Source organism: Ammospiza caudacuta, chromosome 13 (genome assembly GCF_027887145.1).
Source record: "Ammospiza caudacuta isolate bAmmCau1 chromosome 13, bAmmCau1.pri, whole genome shotgun sequence".
Classification (NCBI taxonomy): Eukaryota; Metazoa; Chordata; class Aves; order Passeriformes; family Passerellidae; genus Ammospiza; species Ammospiza caudacuta.
This window is the reverse complement of record NC_080605.1, coordinates 14,427,222-14,449,461: the sequence shown is the minus strand read 5'-3', so window position 1 is coordinate 14,449,461 and position 22,240 is coordinate 14,427,222. Positions and strand designations below refer to the sequence as shown.

The window sequence follows — 22,240 nt, the reverse complement described above, 5'->3', positions numbered from 1 at the left end:
AAGTCTTCAGATTTAATTTACAGACCATCTCCAAATACTACACAGCCCTGGTGAATCAGAAGTCTACAAAGCAAGTGACTCCAGTTGTTTTGATTTTATGCAGAAGATTAAAATACATATATGTGCAGGTTTTTTTTAAAAAACAATCTGAAGCAGTCTGAGATCTCCTGGGTATTGATCAAGAACTTTAAATAGAGTAATTAGCCAGGGTTCATTAAAACATGTTTTCATTAGCTTCCCTAGATATTTAATCTGAATTAATTTACCCAGCCACGTGCCCCAGGTACAAATTTTAACCCCCTTAAGCCCAATTTCCTATAGCATGGACATCTTTTCCTATCAAGGCTTCACCAAGTCTTTGCCCTATTTCCATTCCATGGAAGTGAAAAATCTCCTCCTTGACTTTACTACCACACTCCTCCCACAAGGTCTTGACTTGCAACTTCAGCCACCCAGGTTTTACCTGGATGAGTTTACACTGTTCAAACCTCTCCAAGGATGAGCTTATCTGGAGCAGGGACTGCTGAACCACCTGAAGCTACTCCTAAGCACTGGCACTCACATTCTAGTGCACTGGAACCCCCTCCCATTCTCCCTGCACAAAAGCTCTTGTTTTGTTCAGCTGCCCTGGCCAGGGGAGCAGCAACCTTGAGCAGTGAAGCAGAAAACTGTTAGAAATTTATAACTCCTGGATTTAATCTGCTTCTGAGTCAGATCAGTGCTCACTCCATCAGGGGCCCAGACATCCAACTGTTACCCATCACCATGGCTTATGATGGGAACATGCAATGCCTAATCCTAACACCATGCCCCGTTTCCCCTCCAGAGCATGGTGCTCATGCTAACATGAGCACCCATAAATCCTTTTTTAGAGGATTTTTCTCTATCCACTCAGCTCCAAGACTCTTAACCTCACCTTAAGAGAGGTGAACACCTGAAGCAGCCTGACCTACTCAGTAAGCCATTACACCTCAGCTTCTCCTGAAAACACTCTTCCTAGGAGTGTCACAAGGCATGACAGAATAAAGCCAGACATGGCTTTCCCAGGAATGCTCTCTCTCCACTCTGCAGAGGTTTTAACACATCACAAAGACAGCACAAAAAGCGGGACAAGAGCAACAAATGTGTATCAAGGGCTGGCTGAAGCATGCAAACCTCCAGGGAATGCTGACCTTACAAACAAGGCACTAGTAAAAGGAGAAAAAAACTCCAGGAAAAGTTCATTATAAGCTTTTAATCATCTTGCCCTGATAGAGGATAAACAAAATACTTGGTTCAGAAGGGAAAAGCCTAAAATAAATATATAATTGACCCATATTATTACTGGCACTACTGAATGCCACAGTGTGCAGTGTTAGAAGTGGACAAACAATTTTCTACCAGCTGAAACACAGCACTATCCACTCCTTCCCCAAACCAGCAAAATACATCTTTGAGACCACCCCTTCTTGAAGAATGAGCATTAGAACAGAGAAAAGCTCTGTGACCAAACAGATTTGCCTCATTTGTTTCCAAACCACTACAGCAAGATCTGAGGCTGCAAGAGCTGCATCTCCTACTTGAAAGCTGTACCAAACATGCACCATTTTATCCAGAGGAATCACTCCCAGGAGAAGAGCTGATCATCTCATTCAGAAACTCATGTTGAAACATTTCTGGATGAGTGACCAGACAGGTCAGCTCACTCCCTAAACAAACAAAAGAAAGACTGTTACTAAAGATATCCCAGCTAAAGCTGTTTCTCCTTCTGGGAATAAGGAAATCCCAAATCCTCACAGGGCAATTTTAGCTCTAACTGCTGACACATCTCTAGAATACATTCCCCACCTGCCACAGAACTCACTACTGAATTGGATGGACCAACATGGTCCTTCATGTCATTCTGCAGACAGAGCCAACTGCCTCTGCTCTCTACAAGAGCGTTGCCTCAGATTTTCAGGATAAACTATTTGAAACACCCACCAAAATCAACATTTAGGACACACTTTCCTCAAAAAAAAAGTAAATGGTCACACAGCATAAATAAAGCCAACTGGGGAGTCCTTCTGTTTTTACGAAATAAATAAAAAAACAGGTAACTCACAATTTGTTTAATAGCTCAGAGGAAGAAAATATACTCAGGTTCACAAGGGTATTCTGCAAAAAATCAAACACCTTATGTAAAGCTGGGCCCCACTCACACATGTACCAATTAGTCAACTACAGCATCTCTTATCCACATAAGAGATGCACATCATTTTAGTTCTGCACTCAATTTATTTAAACTTGGACAAGCCTGACACATGCCAAGATTTAAAACTCTTACACTTAATTTAACATTTCAATCCCACGCATCCTACTCAAGCAACCAAGCTCTGAACACAAAGCAAGCCTGAGGGACTGGGAGTGCAGCCCCCCTGCTCCATTCACCCTAAACCATTTGATAGGATGTTATGTCATGTTATTCAAATCCAAGTGTGACTGACAAGACTCTTCCCTCCTCCAGCAGCTCTCCAGGGAGCAAGGGTTATTTTGGTAACTTTATCTGTTGTTTTCCTCAGCAAGCACTTTCTTCTCAACAGGGAGTTTCATTGATAAAACTACCCAAATGCATCCAGAGTGTTACAGCCAAGGGAGCACTGCAGAATTCCCAAAGTCATGAGCATATTCATCACACATGTACCTCAGGCTCTTACACTCCCAAGTAGATCCACTGACTGCTGCAGGTTACAAGCAACTTCATAAACATTTGCCAGAAACTTGGCAAGACACATCGTCTGGAGAATTTGAGGACAAGCTGCCTGTGCCCCTTCCCTCCTCCACAACTATTCCCAGGGTATCTCTGTCGCATTAAAAGGAGGAGTTGCAGTTTTCAGGGAAGAGGAATGCCTATGGCAATCAAATCCTAAGTATTTACCAGGCATGTGAGTATCAAAACTAAGAACAAATACATTCCTCCACACTGCTGTTTCATGAGAGCCTCAGGCATTTTCGTAGAGAAATAGTATATTACCACTCTTTTAGTCCTAAAATTCCTTTTGGACTAAAATACACAGCACATTTGTTCTAAAAGAAGGATGAAGCACCATTTCAATCCCACAATGTTTTTAAGACTCTGAGATGCTACAGGCAAAAGAAATTGTTCCATATTTTTACAAAGCATTTCCATGGATTAAAGCTAGCAACAGACTATGAGAAAGGATATGGAACAAGTAACTCAGACTGACACACAGTGTCCTGTTACCTTTTGATACAGTAAGTCTTGCAAGAAAATGTTAAACATGTTCATATCTTTTACTGTAAGGAAGAACAAACAAAGAATTATAAAATCATTCAGGTGAGAGACTAATAAAAAAACCCCAATGCAATCTGCTCATGATTAAGAAGAGATACTACTCATTCCCAGGACTGCAGGGGCAAAGCTCAACTGTTTCAGAACATATCACACTGAAAAGCAAAAACAAACTCAACCAAACCTCACCTCTGCTCATGGCAGGGAGACAGACACTGCCAGCCCACGCTGCCAGCCTGCACACCATTCCAGGGCTGCCAAGAGCTGGAGCTCAGCAAACCCAAGCACAGTTATTTGAACCAGCAGCTCCCTAAGTGCCACAGGATCCTAACACACCTCTCACCCAGGCAAACTGGATGGTTCCACAGGAAACTCCACAGAAATGGAAACTGATGTGGAAGTTGTTCTCCTGCTCACATCAGGGCTGAGGCAATCCTCAGAGCAAGGTGCAACATGTGCTGTAGTAAGGGAGCAGCTAACAACTACCACATACTTTCTTTTCCTGGAACAGCAGGACAGAAAGTATTTCTACACCCTCCAAGTCACTGTTATTCTGGAAGTTTCACCTGATTGTGTTCTTCTTCCAAGGAAAGTCAACATCTTTCTGTTGTTACTATGTCCAACTTAAAACCTTGGAACTTCAAGATAAATCCTTCCATGGTCAAAATCCCAGCAATATGCTATGAGATCCAAGAAATTCAAATCAAAGTCTCTTGTTTGTTTCTCTGCAAAATGAGTATTTTCCCCAGCTACTGCTTTCACCATCACCACCAATTCTGTGATTTTATCAGTGTTATCAGGAATATTACAGTCTATTTCTCTGAAAATATGTACTTTACAGATAAGAACAAGCTGGAATGATTGTTCCTGTACTTTGCTCTGGAAAGCCCTAATTAGATGACTTGACTAGCATAGCTTTGGATTGTTCATTTGAAGGATATGAAAAATTCCAAGCTAAAACAAACAACCACCAAACAAGAACAGTGCCCACCTCAGCTGTTAATGATGGTTACAGGCTCAGCTGCTCAACACAAGCCCACTGCTGTAGTATCCCATGAAAAGCAGGAGTCCCAGCTGGAAAACAATGGCAAAGAGCACTGTCTGCCTGTGGCTGCATCCTCTCAGATTCTGCACAGCAGCTTCAAGAGAATAACCCTGACATTGTCCTTCCCTCTGCTTCAAGGGGACTTCATGACAGGGGAAGTGGCTGTGCTGTTCAATTCTCCATCTGCCCCAAGCTCCTCAGACAAAGATTCTCCTCTCCTGACAACCCATGCAGATTCCCTGTCCACAGGGCTTCAGATTCACCAGGAGGAAGCTCATTGCTGAAGGCCTGAAGTGCCACCAATGGATCAAACCCCAGAGAGGTTTGATCCATTGGCAGATGGTTTTATCCAAAGGCAGAATAAAGCAATGAGCTCTACAAATGTGAGAGCAAATAGCACTGTACTCACACTGCCCACATTTTACTCATGTGCAGTGTTTTGATGGTTTTGAGGCAATATTTTAGATACTCTTCAAATATGATCTCTTGACATATTTTACAGCTTTTAATGATAAAAGAAGTGTGTAACATACAAAGAAAGAACTTAGAAAACCATACCAAAGCCCAAAAGGGCTATTTAGGAGTACTTTCAGAAGCATTGGCTTCCAAAGTAGTAGATCATAACATAATGCAGCCTCCACAAGTTTATTTTAAATTACTCCTGAGGAAAAAAGCTAAGTTCAGAAAGACTCTTCTGGCCCAATTTAAAATCATAACAATTATGGTGTATGAAATAATACTCTGCCTTAAAACTTGAGACAAAGATTTTAGGATATACAAAGGTTCTCTAATATTGTAATGCCTAACAGCCCCTAAGCTACTCTGCTATCTTCCCTTAACATCTTCCTTTTTTACCATTCTTGCTTAAATAGCTTCGTACTAGGTTCACAAAGGGGATTTTTTTTTAACCTAAAACTTTGATCTCCTAGGCAAGATCCTAATTCCAAATTTGTGATCCCAGCAAGCAAAGCAGACATGTTTACAGTCAGAGATCAAATTCCATCTCTCAACAAATGATCACTTGAAGGTGGCAACAATATGCTGCCATATTATTTAAAGTTATTCATGATGTACAACTCTAAGCAATAGAAAAGTTTTGGATATTCAATTTTCCCTAAACCAATCCAGACACCACACTGGATAACACAGCTGTGGTAGGATAAAACCCAGCAGGTGAAGTGACCAGAGCACTGATTCGCATCTTCTCTTCCCTACACAACAGAGAAATTCAAGTTGAATCCTCCTCCTGGCTTCATGCCAGCACCACACAGCCTACCTGAGCTCTCCAGCATTCTTAGAAAGTTTTCAGAAAATGTCTTTTTCAAGTATTCTAAGATACTGTGAACCCCAGTGAGTAAAATTGACATTAGAGGATAACATTTATTAAATAATCTTGGAGAGCATCACAAAGTTATGATGGGTTTCACTGGAATGCCTCGAGGGAGGAAAGTATTTGGGGAAATTACTTTGGGAAGACCTGACATACAAAGAGAAGCATTTAAATTCCATCAGCACCCTCCCTAGCAGAACAAGTTTAGACTAATGTTTCATACAAGAGGATGCTGGAAGTCTTCACAAGTGCCTGGAGGAGGGGAGGGAAACCAAAAACCCTGTAGTTTGTGGTTTGCTGTATGTTTTTCCACTTTGTGTAAGCATTACCTGTGAGTTGCTCATGGAAAGGAAGCCAACATAGCCCCAGAGCACGTGAGAAGGATTTGATGTGGACAAGCTCAAGCCACACTGCTGAGTGCCTGAGCTGGAACAAACCCTGCATTATTCCAGGCAGCTCTGCCCAAGACAGTGCTGCTGTTTCTGGAGTCAGAGGTGAGAGCATTATCAGTGATGGTTCACCATATGTGTAGGTCTGCTACAGCACAGACCACAAAGCAAAAACATCAAACACTGCAAAGCTTTGTATTCTGTGAGGGAAGTACAGAATCCCATCATTCCTACAGCTAGCAGGATATATACATCTAATTAAGGCTATTAACAGTAACATTAAAATGAGTGTACATCTCTAGAGATGTCAATCAGTTGAGGGAGATGCTCCCTAGAAGCATCCCTTCCCAGGTGATTCCTAGAGACAGGACAGGCATACACCATGGGAGTCCCATTCCAGTACTCTGTTTCATAAAAATGCAGGAAAGATTTACAACATAAAAAACTGTTTCAGCCCATTCTTTATTTTAGCTTTAAAACCTGGTGCTGCTTCACACAACTGGTCAGAAACAATTGAAGATGGCTGTTATCACTGCCTGGAAGCCTCCTGTTAAAAACCAAGCAATGTTACTACATTCACAAAATCTTTGACCTCTGCTGCAGAGTCAGCTCTATAGGCTTCAGAAAGTACAGACAGATGTCAACACAAATTTGAATACCTGTGTCACACAGAGATCCACTCCTCACACACCTCAGACGCTGAAGCAAAAACCACAGTTTGTTCAAAAGGAAAGTCAAGAAAGGAATTGGGGCTGTTGGTTGAACAGAATTTGTGGATGCCTAATCCCTGGAATTGTGCAGGGACTTGGAGCAACCTGATCTAGTGGAGGGTGTCTGTGTCCATGAGACAAGCTTTAAGCTCCCTTCCAACCATCCTATGGTTCTACAATTCTATCACCAAAAGAGCATCCAAGTCAACACAATGTCATAAGTGAATAAAAAAACAAAATGCTTGACAAATAAAAGTAGAGTCAACAGTTCTCTGCACCTGCAGTTAATCAAGGCCTTGTATAGGTGGAGACAATTTTGACTAGCCTGTCTGAATTTTACAAGAGGATAACACTAATATTGATTTGTTTAGACCACCATGAACACAGCTGAAGAACTGCAGTCTCATAAACAATTCCTGTTGCAAACTATGACAACTGCAGAGTTGCAGTGATTTTCTTTGAAAGTAGTTAATTTTTCTGATTTTGCAACATACACAGGCCACAGAGACAGATATAATCCCAAATATCAACTTGATAAGGAAAGATCTTTACTGCAAGCTTCTTCCAGATGTTACTTCAACTCAGCTGAGAACAGCCTAACAAAAGCTGACTCAGCTCAAATCAAGTCTGGACTGTCACAGAAAGTCTATAAGCCAAGCAGGTTTGGGTTTGTTGACTTTTGTTTAATTCCATCAAAACCTTTTTGTAGGGCAATTACTTCAACACTCAGAAGAATGCATGCTCTGCTGAGTTTGTTTTGCAGTTCACTTGGTGCAAAGTATTTTACCCTGCAATAACAGAACTGTGTAGAAAAGAAAGCCTCAATTAGCAAACTACTGAGCATGATGAAGGCTGGTGAGCTTCCTATTAAGATTCAAAAGATCTAGACAGCAAACTTGCTACCAGATTAAGCTAGTCATTATTTTTTAAACAAAAGACTGCACATGTGCCTGATTGATTTTGCATAGCAGGGCTATAAGAGCTATTTGGTATTAACCCACACTGTTACATATAATTACTTAATTACATCAGCATAACCACTTACATTCTCAAAAAGAGAGTCAAAACTCCTGAGAATCAAATAAGGAAACTACAAGAAGTTTTTCACAAAAGAGCACACAGTTCTACCACTAGGAAAGGAGTAAAATACTCCAGGTATGTAGAGAAGCCAGGAAAACTTATTACATTAACTACCATTTACCACATCAGCAATTCTCAGCAATGCATTGCTTCAGGTAAAGATGCAAAAAAAACCTCAAATGCAGCACGCAGTCATTTCTATCCTGCATGATGATGGTCACTTTTCTCTATGGTGTTATTTGGCAAAAGGGACATTCCATGTGTACCATTAGGCTTTAGGCACTGTTACTAAAGGCAGCAGGTGCTCAGCTTAAGGCAAAATTGTAGACATTGCAAACAAGAAATGCACTCTAATGCTAACAGGTGAAACCTAAGCTCACAAAGCTGTAAGATCTACAGGACACACTTATGTAAAGGAAGAAAAAATTAAATAAACTCATCCACAAAACCCTTAAAGACAGCACAGAGAAAAAAGACACCTCTAACTGCTGAAGGAGACTCCTCAGCTCAGAGCTGCAGACATTCAGACACCAGCATTCCAGGACAGTTTTTATGAATGTCACCCCTGCTCAGAAGTGAAACAGGATGGTTTTTTATCTCTTGTCTTGATGAAAAAAGGTTGCAATTATGCCACAAGCTAGCACCCAGGGAAAACAGGATCTCTGCTCTTCACTTAATGCACTGTGATGGATACTGATAAACTGAGCATCCAGAAAATCAAGGTATCCCATGATAACAGAAAATTATCAGCTAACAGAATTGAAAAATTTTAGTGCCATAGCAACCAACTTCACAGACTTTAAAACTGAATTAGTCAGAAGATCAAAAAGAAAAAAACTATTTTAAAGCAAGATTTCAAATAAAAAGGCAATTACCTAGCCCTTTTATTCATCTAATTCTTTGGGGTATATTATTAGGAAAGCTTTTTCCAAAGCAAGTGTGCACTTTGCCAAGGCCAAAGCAGCAGAATCCACTGGAAAAGTGGTGCCTGCATGCAGGAAAGCTACACTATAAAGAACACCTAGTCATCTCTGTACAGGAAAACAAATACAGCTCTTTATTTGCCAAGAATAATCCCTCTTCAAAACATTCTGTTCCAACCATGACAACCCAAAGCAGCACCAGAGAGATCTCCTTTCCTCCAGCACAAGGGAGGGAGAGAGTGCATGCAAAACACAGCCTAGCTGTACCTGTCTGTACTGTAACAACTGGCCAAGCTTTGCTTTGCAATACATTCAGCTACTTGGCTCAGGAAATCACCTCCCCCCCTCAAGGCTGTCTCAGTGCACCCTGAGCCAAGCCCAGGCTGCACAGCCTGCATGGAACTTTATTCTTGCCCTGTATTTCCCCTCCTTTCTCCTTGGTATGCAGAGCTGCAGCAGGGCAGCAGTGCCAGCTCGCTGGAGGAAGCAGACCTGTAAGATAATCTCTTTTCCTGAGCCAAACATCCCAGGCCAAACTGATACACAACCAGCTACCACAAGTAGCAGCCTGCCAAGAACAGCACAGAATTAAAAAAAAACAAATCCACCCCCTACAAAAACCTCACAGAAATAACTCTCTTTGATAAGAAAAAGGATATGGAGGACTAAACCTGTGCTCAATGCTCTGTTCACAAGACATTCAGTCCAGCACCTGGAATGTGAGAGACCATCTTCCCCTCTATTCAGCTCACACATGGCTTCAGCAAGAAGAAAAGAGTACTTTTAAATATTGCTACATCCTGAGATGAAGCCAGAGGCTGATGCCAAAGTAACCAACCTAAAAACAAATCAAACTTTTAAAGTATATTTAGTATTTTACTTTAAGACTTAACTACAAAAGCCAGGAGGAAACTGGGCTTACACTATCCAAACACAAGGGAAAAAGAACCTCAGAACAAAAATGCAGCTGATCTGGGGTAAGAAGCCAAGCCTCAGGAGAAAAACCTTCAGTGTTCCTTGCCTTCCTGTTGCTCATGTGTTTTTCAAAACTTAATCATCTCATTCATTTCTCCTATGTCCAGCCATTCTCTTCCATTGATTTGGATAGTCCATCTTCCATTTCATGAATTTTAAAAGCAGGAGGGACTATATTCACAATTCAAATGAATTTGCATCTACCACAAAGCATTGTAAATTCTTCATTAAATTCCATTTAAGATAGAACTGTATCTGAAAATTTCTAATTCAGATGTCACAGGCTTCAACTCAAAGAGCCAAATTACAGAGCAATAATCAACTCAACCTCATAAAATTGCAACACATTTTTCCTTTAACTTAGCTCAACTCCAACTATATTGTAAGAATTCTCCTTTTATTTTTTACAGGAAAGTAGCAGTTCTTAAACTTCTGTGTCCTTTTCAGATTGTGAATGATCACCAGGTCAATATCCTTTAGAAAGAAGGGAAAATGTAAGCAAAGCTCTTGGCAAGGCTTAAGGTACATCTTTCAGGTTTCTGATCATTGCCTTTAAAAAACCCAACCCTTTTGAGTGTTGGTATCTGAACCAATGGTAATGCTGTAGGCACTGCAAGAGTACTTCTGGAATACTAACTGCCTGCTCCTTTGCAATAATCATGATTAGAGAACCAGAACAGCCTCCTTCCCACAACCACAGACTTATCAACCCAAGGAACATGCAGCTTCTCACAACTTAAACAGGCAGCTTCTTAAAACAGCTCACCTGAAGGCCAGGGGGAATGCCTGGAGATTTTGGGGAAAAAAAACCCACAAGTGCTGAAAGAGATGGTCAACCCTGCCAGGAGTGTGTTCACCACTTGCATTTCCTAAGAACCATCCTAACCTCACTCCTTGTTTAACCCACAGCCCTCAATTACTCAGAGCTCTGGACAGGTAACCAGTCATTTGCTGCCACAAATGAGACATGTCAAAAAGGGAACTTTAAATGCCAGCCTCCACCTGTGCACAGGAAAACAGAGAGATGGAATAACAGGAGGACGTGCTCAAATATAACATAATGTCACATGCTGAGTCAAACAGAACCTTTGACCTGGAACTCAATAAATTAGGGAGAGAAAAAAAGAGGAAAAATAAAGTAAAATGAGCTACTGTGACAGATCTCACTCATCTACCTCAGTGCAAGCAAAAAGATTAAGGGAAGCCTTTGCATTTCCAATCCATTTACCAGAAAGGCAGAAACACTAGAGAACCAGGACAAGGACTGGGAACACACAATATTTCCTACAATTACAGTATAACCCAGAGAGATGAAGACCCCAAGCATGCATTACTGTCTGGTTTCTATTCTCCATTTATACTTTAAAACAAGCAATTTCACTGACACTATTTTATCAGATCACTTAAGGAGCTCAGGTACACACAGAGTGAGGAATAAAACATTTAAATGGAAGAAATATGACAGTTCCCAACCTGTCAATGGTACATGCTCCTCACTCCATTAAGTCACATCAAATGAATTTTCTGGCCTTTTACACCAACTACAGCAGTGAAATAACAAGAAAAATACTATTCTTGAAATATTTTTGAAATACACAGCCTTCATGGTAACTTGTTTTGTTCTTAATACAATCTGCAGCACCAGGAGAGTCCTATTTTTTCCAGGAGGCAGAGCATTAAGGCTCAATTACACTGTCTTTGCCACAAAGGTGTTACCAAAGAAACAGAACCACTCAGAATGAAGAAAGTAGCAGGAGGCCAAAACTTTGATCTCTAATCCCATTTTAACCACAACTGTTTGATCTAGGAAAAATACTTAGCCTTTAATGCATTAACATGATACAGAACAATATCATGCTATAAATACTGCACAATCTTTATAAGGGCAATGATCAACAATTATGGTATCAAATTCACTCACCAATTAACCAGATGTAATGTAGGTTCTAAAAGTAAAATCATGCTACACTAGTAAACCAGATAAGAGACTCACATTGGATAAGATTATTTTCATCCCTTTTAATGTTTCCCACCTCAAATTCAACAACTTGGTCATGCTTCAAATGCAAATCATCATTAATCAAGCAAAAATCGTTACCTAGCAAATATATTAATATTTCATGGGTGTATTTATACTTGAACCACCATGCAAATCAGTTTAACAGGCAACCCACAAAAAAAGGGCTTAAAGGCTGCAGTCTATGTTCAGTGAAATGCAAGCTCTGAAGTCTTTCCAGAAACAGGCTTGCAACCTGAATCCTTCCAGGAAAAAAAAGCACTTTGGAACACAAATTTTAAAAATATACACATACACTACCCCTTTCTACTCTTTTTATACCGTGACATAGAATTATATGAATAATAATTAAAATCCTGATAACAAAATTTAAGTCACTCAAAACTGTAATATATCCAGTGCATGAATACTTCTAACTAAAACAAAGTTAATTCATCTGCAAAATGTACCAAAAAAATGGGGTTTGCTCTGTTTTCTGATTATGGTCAAAAATGTTTAAGCTGAGTAGCTCTGACCATCACCATTTCCTTCTCCAATCAAGGAGCATCCTTCTACTACAAAAAGAAAGAGGACTCTGCACTACATTAATTAAACATTTCTTTGACTCAGTGGAAAAATCAGTGGTAAAAAGTATTTGATATCAGTCTGGGGATCTGACTATTTTTTCTTCAAGAATTCTAAAAATACACAGTGCTTAGTGCTAAGATAACTCTTCTGATAATACTTTAAAGTGACATCCTACCAATAACCTCCCAAAACCAAAACTTTAAAATTTTCTGTTTGGGGGTTTGGCTTAGGTGGCTTTTTTCATTTGTGTAGAGTTTTGGGTATGGAGTTTGGGTTTTTTTTACTATTTTCTTTGTGTCAGACTGTTCTTTACTGAATATTTGTGTTAAACTGCTTCTTTCAACATTTGCCTTAGAAGCTGGGCTCCACTGACTCAAAACTCCTTCTCCTTTAGATTCAAAACTACCCAGTGAAAGCAAGGGAAGATATGCTTCGAAGACAGGCACTCCTAGAAATCAGCAGATACTGAAACCATGTGATTGCACTCACACTGACTAACAAAACAAGCACACCACCTCTTTTCTCTATATTTTATGGACTGAAAAAGAATGTTCCAAATAATTGTTTCTCCTAGTTATTCATATTTAGAAGTGTCATAGCCTGCTTGTATCACACTAAGGAAAATCAATGGATAATCCTTATAGTAACACTCCCAGTTTCAAACTGAATTTTCTCCACTTGAGAGAAACGTTTCTTATGAGAAAAGTAAGATTACCTTAAACACCTATAGAGAAAAAGGCTGCTTCTGCAGCCTAACTGCATCTAAAAATCTTACCTGCTCCTTGCAGCAGTGTCCACACACTGCCCTCACTGAGAGCATCACACAAAACAGCTCCCCAAATCCCCACTTGCTATAGCCTGACTGGTTTTAAGTGGGCTGTATGACTCAGAATAGATCCTCATCCATTTTAAACTGTAATTGGCACTTTTCTGGTATTGTCCAAACAAGCAGTCAGATGCTCTGGAGTCAAAAGTAAAAGTTATATCAGTAACAGCCCATATGTCACTTATTGTCACTTATTTCCTCTGCCCTCATCTCCAATGCAAAGGAAACATCTGAGACAACATCTGACCCCATTCCCACTCAGCTGAAATGCTACCCAATGTTTACAACTCATGACTTTTATTCACAGTCTAAATATCAAGTGTTAAACAGTAGAGATACACAGAAGTCAGCTATTTTCATTAATTTGTCAGAGCAACACCCTGTGAAGTCATTTCTACATCAGGATGCAGCCCAGCACATCGGTGTTACTGGGCAAACTGCTGAGAGTTAACACCAGCTGAGAGTGCTCTTTGCAGGCTGACAGACAAATAAGGACAAGGCCACAGAGTGGCACCTTCCAGAGAAAAAACTCAATCCAAAAGAGCCCTGAGATGTCCTGTTGATGCCTGGGATGTCACCCAGAAAAAAAACTCACCTTCAGCACTGGGCATCAGGCAGCACTACAGCTAGACAAGACCAACAGCCAGCAAACTGCTGACATCAAGGCAGGCTTGGGAATGGGAAAAGGAAAACCACAAGCAGACATAACATTCAAAGAGTGGAGCTCTCAGGAGATATGCAGAGCCAACATAAGGGTTTGTACTTGCTGAAAATAAAGCGTGATGCAAAACATTCCTTCACCTTGGATTTGATCTTATCCCTCTCCCTGCACAGCCCTGTGTACCAGCCCTGCACTCAGCCCCCTCTGTGCTTTAACTCAGGAAAATGACAAAACTATTCCAGCAGAAAACCGATAAACTAGACCACAAAAGGGTTCACCTCGCTAAAATGGCAGAAAACCAACAAGCACTGGAACTGCGAAGAGAGTAGGGAGGGGCCATGCAACTGGAAAGAAAGGAACAACAAGAGCTTGCCTTTCTGGCAGGCTGGCAGCCTGTGAGGCACTGCCTGTGAGGTCAGCTTCCGAGATCCTCTCAGACAGGATGCCTACCTAAAAGGGGGCCAAAAGATCCCAGACAGGGGAAAGGAGCAGCAAGGGGCAAGTTATTCATAAAGCACACATGGGAGCATTTCATACCTGTGACAGATGTTGCAGCAGGAGTCATTGAAAACACCTACCACGAGTGTCTTACTAACTACCCAACCAAAATTAAAACATGAAGTTAGATTAAAATCAAAATTAGCTTTGCATTTAAAGCCAGAAGTAATCACTGACACTTACTGGTTCAAAACTCCCTTTGATTAGAGTAACCATTGCCACTGCCATCTGCTGTCCCCATAAAAACAGATGAGAAACGAGCCCAGGTTTTTCCTAATCGCATTCCCTATTGGGCAAAACACCATTAAAGCTGACCCACCCTGGCAATGCCGGACTCCGCAGCAGAGAAGCCAAGAATACAGACCTGGAGACCACGACGGCTCACTAAAGGCACGTCCCCCACAGGCTGCTTCAAAATGAGCCCAGGAATGAATGAAAAGATGGAGCTGGAAGACTCGGAGGAGGCAACTCAGTTTTTTCTTGAACTGGACTTAAAACTGCTCACGACAGATGTCTGGGAACAACACAGATTGCCCCGTTAACCTCCCCACAGAGTCAGCTACGTCTAACGATTATATATCGAGTTTCATACACGCACAACCGAGGACTGGAAAGCAGCCGCCTCTGCAGCCGAGTTCTCGGCGAAGGTGGGAACCTGAACGTGAAAAAACATCTCAGGTCACTGCTGCTGCGAGCACGGCTCCTCCACTCCGCACTACGCGGGCTGGGCTCTCCCAGACCTCCAGGAACGAATGACCCCGCAAGGCACCGGAGCCAGAGCACAAAGCCATCCCCCGAGAGCGCTCCCTGCCCGGAGGGCGCTGCGCGGGCGGCAGCGCGGAGCCCCGAGGTGCGGATGAACAGGAGCTGCTCTCCGGAGTCCTCAGGGCCACCCCGCAGGCAGCTCGCTCCTCCCGCGGAGCTCCGCGGCGCAAACTCCGATCTTTAAAACACAAACCATGAGGGGAACGCGGGGCGGCGGCGCGGCGGGGCGCGGACCCGGCTCTTTGTTCGCCGCCGCGGGCAGGCCCGGCCCGGCCCGGGACCCGACCCTCACCTCGCGGACATCCTGCAGGCACTCGAGCACGGCGAGGTTGTTGGCCCAGCTGTGCTTGGAGCAGAGCCGCACCACGTCCTCCCGGCACACCGCCTCCTCCGACAGCTTCCACCCGCTGCCCGACCCGCCGCCGCGGGCACTCCGCGGGGCAGCCACTCCCGGCCCCCCCGGCTGTCCCGCTGCGGGCAGAGCACCGCCGGGACCGGCAACGCCGGCAGCAGGGCTGGGCGCCGCCGGCCGCGCCGCCAGCGCCAGCAGCAGGAGCAGCGCCGGGCCCGGGCAGCGGCTCCGGACACGTCCGCACGGCGCCATCTTGGATCCGCCACCTCCGGCGTCCGCCCGCCCACCCCGCGGCACGCACGGCGTATGCAAATCAGCGCGCCCGTGACGTCCCCCCAGCGGGACGCGCCCCTTTCGTGGTGAGGGGGCGTGGTCCGTTCTGGCCCCTCCTCCAGCACGCGCCGTGGCCCCGCCTCGGCCGTTGTCGCCTCAGGAGGACGAGGCGCCGCCTCAGGAACCACCGCGGCTCTGCGGCCCCGACGGCCCTCGCCGCCCCGCCGGCCTCCATCACCTCCCTAGCGGCCCCGGTGCCCCTCGGCGGTCCCGCAGCCTTTCAGGGGACCCCGGCACCTCCCAGCAGCCCCGCACCCCCTCAGCCGCTCCGCAGCCCCTCAACGGTTCCCGCAACGGCTCCCGGATCCCCTCAGCGGCCTCCGCGACCCCACGGCCGGGCAGGGCGACGCTGCCGAACCAGCGGCGGTGCCGGGAGGCGAGGAACCGAGCCTGGGCGTGCTCAGCCTGCCGGGAAGGCTGCAGCCGGTCCCGCATCTCCCTCAGGTGTCCGATAGCTGAGGTGAGGTTGTGCCCGAAATCTCATTTCCCACTCGCACTTCGGCTGCCCAGGAGCTGAGGAGGTAGGAGACGTAATGGGGAAACTGAACTTTGCGGATGACAGTGCTAGTGAGCTGAACGAGGAACCAAGTCTGGACAAGGATGGACAAATACAGAAATACAAAGAGGAGTTACAGAAGAACGAGCAGAAGATGCAGGCGATCAAAGCAAAAATTAAGAACACTGAAGAAGAAATGCAGGAGATCAAAGAAAAAATAGAGAAGAATGAAATAAAAATACTGGAGTACAAATCAAAAATAGAGAAGATCAAGGAAAATATATGGAAGAATGAAATGAAAATACGGATGAAGAAAGGAAGACATGGGGAGATCGAAGACGAAAGAAGGAACATTGAAATACAAAAAGATAATGTAACAAAAATATGGACAAACAAAGAAAAAATACAGGAGCTCAAAGATAAAATACACAAGAACAAAGAAAAAATACAGCAAAACAAATTAAAAATACCAAGGAATCCAGAAAAAATACTGAGGTATGAAGAAAAAGCAGAGTGTGAACTAAAAGTACGCAACAACAAAGAAAAAGTACAGGACATCAACAAAAAAATACAGAACATCAAAGAAAAAATACAGGAGATACGAGATGAAATGCAGAAGAGCAAACCAGAGGATACCAAGGAAAAAATACTGATGAAGAATGAAGAAAAAATGCGGAAGACTAAAGGGAAACTACGGAAGAATTAAGACCAAAAAATTGACTGGCTGCTAAAACACTGGAAATCTTTAATAAAATGCTGACATTCAACTCTCCTACTGTCATTTCTCCATGCTGAGTGCCAAATTATCAACTGGATTGATCTTCTGCCTATATATGGATGCAGGGCCTGGCCTCTCCTGGGCTGGCTGGAGGGGATGGGACAAACCCAAGAGCTTGGGCCAGCCCTGGGGTAGCTGCAGGGAGCAGAAAAACACATTTTGGGGTTGCCATGAGATAGCTAATTTTCGAGGTTGGTGGGTTGGCTGCACCCCCTGTGCTGTCAGTGCCAGGCACTCTGTTCTGTGGGCTGGGATTTGGCATGTCACACTCCATATGGCTCTGGGCTTTGTCCATGGGAATGGAGAGGAATAGGCTGGAGGTGTGATCAGGTCTCCAAAACAGCATCCTCAAGGGCTAATCCCATTGTAGGTGGGATCTGCAAGTTCCTCCTAGAGCAATAAGTGGGGGTTGGATGCTGAATTTGGTGATGGATCATCTAAAAGCAGTGTTTGCAGCCACACAGCCCCCTCAGAGCAGTGTTTTGGGAATGCTGCAGCCCACTCTGCCCAAGCAGCCAGCCAGACCCAACATTTCACAGTACAGAAGTACCTGTCCAAGTGCTGGGGCAGTGGCAGCAGTGGGACACAAGTCCACCACCAGCTCAGCAACCACAGCTCTTCAGATGTCCTGCCAGCATCTCACTGGGCCAGCTCACAGCACCTTCCTAGGGTGGGTTTGCCCCCAAATCTCAGATTTGCTTCCAACAGCAGATGGAAATGGGCTACAGGGTGAGTCTCACCTCAGTTCCCCTCCTTGTTGACTCCAGGAGCAGTTTTCCCAGCACCAGCTGGCATCAGGCCAAAGTCAGAAGCCTTTGCCTGCATGCCAGGATGCTCCAGGGTGTGCCCTGGCTGGGTGAGGTGAAGCAGAGCTGCAGGGCTGCTCCCTTCCTGCCCCAGGCTGCCTCATCCTGCCTGGAACAAACCCTTCCCTTGGGAATGCCTCTGACTGTCTCACCCAACCCAGGAGCTACCAGAGCACCCTGAGCCTGGGGTGGCCACCAACCTGCAGCCATGTCATCCAGGTGAGGACAAGGGCAGGAGAGGGAGGAGCAGAGTGTCCGTGCTCCTGTGTTTGAATGTCACACTAGGACACAGCGCTTGGGAAAGTGGCTTTGTGCTGGCACCCAGGGGCTGTGCAGCTGGGAACACTTGAAAACAAAAGCCAGCAAAATCCAGCCCGTGCTTGGCAGCCTATTTGGTTTAGTGAGGATTATTTGAAGAGTTAGCCCAGTGCTAGAGCTGGCTCTGCTCCTTCATCCATCACAGAAGAAGACAGAACAGAGCAGTGGAGCTGGGTTACAGCTCACTTTCCACCTTTTGGGGATCTCCAGAGACTACTTTTTTCCTCAAGGAACACCTTCTCCCAACCTTAGATTTGACTAAGATTTTACTTAGATTTTACTAATCCTGTGTTGCTCACTGTTAAACAGGCATTTCATAAAAGAGCCCTATGCTTACCATGTTCACACACTAAGTTAAACAAGGAGGAGATTTTTCTTTGGGCACAGCAACATCTCTGCCTGTGTGTTAACCCCAGTGGCTCCTTGCATCTACAGCCCCTCTCCTTTGGCAGAAACTCCCTTATTGCTTCATTTTAAGCATTTTAGTCCCCTGCTTTTGTAGTGGGCAGCACTTTTCAGTCTCATTGCCTTAAATAATAAACCCCATTTATATTTTATAGCTTTTGAGAGCAAGGCTGGGGTGAGCTGAGCTGCTGGGACACCTCTCCCTCCTTCCCAGCAGTGTCCTCCTCTCCAGCTCACCACTTCAGGGAGAACAAAAGTTCTTCCTCAGTCCATGCAAAGGAGCTGCTCCAATTTTTAATTGGACACAGACTGCTTGCTCCCATGTGGCAGTTCTGAATCCCAGCTCAGCCTCCACACCGTGCCCTGAGGCCCTTTCCTTTGCATGCAGCCCAGCTCAGCTGCCTCCCTCCAAAGCTCTGCATCCCCCAAAACTGCAGCACTGCTTTTCCCAGTGAACAATCCCCTCCACCAACACATCCTGCTGCAGAGAGCCGAGTTGAGCTGACATTCAATGCTATTTCTTGCTGGCTAAGGCAACAACCCCATTCTGGTATTTTGTGGTTTATTTGCAGGACACACACAGGTTCAGCCCCACTGTTTCAGGTTTTCTTCTAGGTCCTGCAGTCCTGCTGCTCATCCACATTTGGAAATAAGAAGACGACTATGGAAATACTCAACTTCCAAGGAAGCTGTGGACAAAGAGGAGACAATATTCCAGCTACAACCCTGTGAGTGTTGAGGGCAAGGGGAGCTTTGTGCCTCTCAGGCACAAAGTTTCAGCCTGGCATGACCTTTGTTTTTCCCCAGAGTGATGCTGTTGACACATCTTTGCCTCACAAACCCTCAGAAGCCCCAGCCCATAGCTGCAGAGATGTTGCCCCCCATACTGATGCAGATCTGGGTTGCAGTTAGCACCTACCATTAGGAAAAAAGATATGGGCAATTTTCCAGCCCATCCTCCAACCTGCCACAATTCTTTCCCAATTCCACTTATGCTTTCCCAAGCACTCAGTGCTGCTGCCAGCTTGATGCCATCAGAAGCACAAGGGGCTCACTCCCTGTTCTGTGGCCTCTGCTGCTGGTGGAAGAACCAAATTGGACTTGATGCAAGACCAAAGCCCCTGGACCCTCAAATTAATTATGCTTCAGAGGGTGGGATAATTACTGAAATTAGTTTGAGACATTTCTTCTCTCTTCACCAGCGCATGCTGGAGAGAGCATGTTACCTGTAGAGTTTGTCCCAAGGATTTAATCAGCTTTCTAGGACATAGATCCCCAAATTCCTTTTATTTTGCACTTAGAGGCACTATTTTCACAGAACCACAGAACATGCAGGGTTGGAAGTGACCCACAAGAATCAAGTCCAAGTCTTAGGCCTGCACAGGACCATGCCCTAGAGACACACTATGTGCTTGAGACCATTGCCAAATACTTCTTGAACTCTGTCACTGTTGGTGATGTGACCACTTTCTTGGGCAGCCTGTTCCAGTGCCCAATCACCCTCTGGGTGAAGAATCTTTTTCTGACATCCAACGTAAACCTCCCCTGAAACAACCTTCAAGCCATTTGCATGGGTTCTGTCACTGGTCACCACAGAGAAGAGATCAGTGCCCCTTCTGTTCCCCTGATGAGGAAGCTGCAACTGCAATGAGGTTTTCCCCCAGTCTCTTCCAGGCTGAACAGACCAAGTGACCTCAGCCACTCCTCATATGCCTTCCCCTCAAGGCCCTTCACCATCTTCCTTACCTTGCTTTGGACACTCTCTAAAAATTTAAAAGCTTTTTTACACTGCAGTGAGCAAAGCTGCACACAGGACTCAGGCTGAGGCTGCAGCAGAGCAGAACAGAACAATCCCATCCCTGGCTGGTGATCCCATGCCTGATGCACCCCAGCAGAGTTTCCCACAGGCCACAGAACCCAGTACTCTGTAACACCAGGGCACCCACAGCTCCAGCTGCCATCTGAGCACACCACACCTCTTTAAACAAAGTAACATGAGCAGGAGGCATTTCTGCCTCCTCAGCAGCATGTCTAAATATCTATCATAAAAGCAAATAAACAATGATAAATATCGTTATCATAAGTGAGGGAGGCTGCTGACATCAACATGCCTGAGTGCCCACAGGGGCCAAGAGCAGCTCAACTGAGGGCAGTCCTGCTGCTGAGGCATTGTGACCCCTCTGCTCCATTTTCCAGGTGACTCTGCAAGGCAGCTGAACTGTTTTTTCCCATATTCTCCCTTTCACAAACCAGCAGAAAGGTGATTCTTTTAAGGAATTTACTGCCTTGGTAAAAAATCTGCAAATCTACAAAAGCAGAAAATCTTGTCACGTCTCCTCACAAATGGAAAAGGAGAACTAAATGAAATCCCACAGGGATGCTCCGGCTCCCTCAGTGTAACAAGGTTCAGTTTAAGCTGCTTGTTTCACTTGCTACATTGCCAGGGTTTAATCCAATTTGATTTGGGACACAAAGTAGCTGCTTTTTCACCCTCCGGGAAGCAGTGGGCACAGCCAGAGCAGGCCACGGCACTGGCCCACGCACACACACACATACACACGCACACACACCAAGCTGTGCTCATTTCTAGGCTCACACTTTGCAGATGACCTTTCCTCACCTGCAACATTTTTGATTATTTGTCAAAATCTCACCAGAGTCCCTTCAAAAGCTAAAGCACCAGGGTAGGTGCTACAGCAGCGTGTGGAGGCTTGGAGCTGGCTGCTTCCTCACCCGATGGATCACCAGAGTCCAACACCAGACCATCCCTGTTGGAGGGAGTTGTGGAGCCCAGCTCCAACAGCATGGCTGTCCAACTCCAGCCTCCTTCTCCCCACCAGCCACCCCCCAACACACCTCCACAGGGAGCAGCAGGGGCTGGATTGCTGCCAACCAAGCAGCCCCCACAGCCAGCTCTGGCCAGCACTGTCCCTCAGGCCTGCTTTCACAGAAACTAAATTTTAAAAGGTACTGCCCTGAAATAGCCTGGAGAAAAATATTAAAAAGTGCTCATACACAGCTAAGAGCAAAACCCCTTCTGCAGGAGCCACAGCACTGCCTGGCTGTACCTATCACCTCACACCAGATTTACTACAGGAATTGCCAAGGGGCCACCCTGCACCACGATAACAAAATCTTCTTAGAGACAGAGGCAGAAATAGCCACATAGTGGCTCCGTGCCTGAAACACCAGCAAAACAGCTCAGCCTCTCATGACAGCTGCCCTGCACAATGCAGAGACACTGATTTCTTTCATCCTTCCATCCCAAATCTGCCCCTTTGACTCCAGACAGAGATGAGCAAATATTTAATTAACACATTTGACCTTTTATCAGCGCTCAGTGCTGATGGCTTTCTGTACACCAGTTAGGTGTGCTTTCCTGCAGCCTCCTGCAAACTTGGGAGTAGGACAGTTTTACAAGGTTTCCTCACTTTGAACATTTTCTGACATACTAGGTTTGAAAACTGAGGATATGAAAGTGTCATCTTCCATTATTTTAATAGCATTTAAGTTTGTATCTCTTAGTCCTGCATGGTGATATAAAGTAGAAAACAAGCGTTAGAAATATAAAAAATCATAGGACTACCTAGAATATCAAAACATTTTTCATTCTTTTTCCTGTGTATGTTTAAAACTTTCCAGATTTCTTGTGGTAAGATGGGGTTGGAGTTGACTGAACCTAAATGATGCCTCAG

The 22,240-nt window shown here is 44.7% G+C and overlaps 1 protein-coding gene across 1 annotated transcript in view; it reads right to left on the bottom strand.

The window, feature by feature from the left end:
- The window catches only part of GLG1 (golgi glycoprotein 1), a 77,239-nt gene extending 61,578 nt beyond the window's left edge, over positions 1-15,661 (bottom strand). The window contains exon 1 of the mRNA XM_058813275.1: positions 15,350-15,661. Within this exon, the coding sequence (XP_058669258.1) occupies positions 15,350-15,661 (312 nt within the window). The remainder of the gene's footprint in view (positions 1-15,349) is intronic.
- Between the last annotated feature and the right edge of the window lie 6,579 nt (positions 15,662-22,240).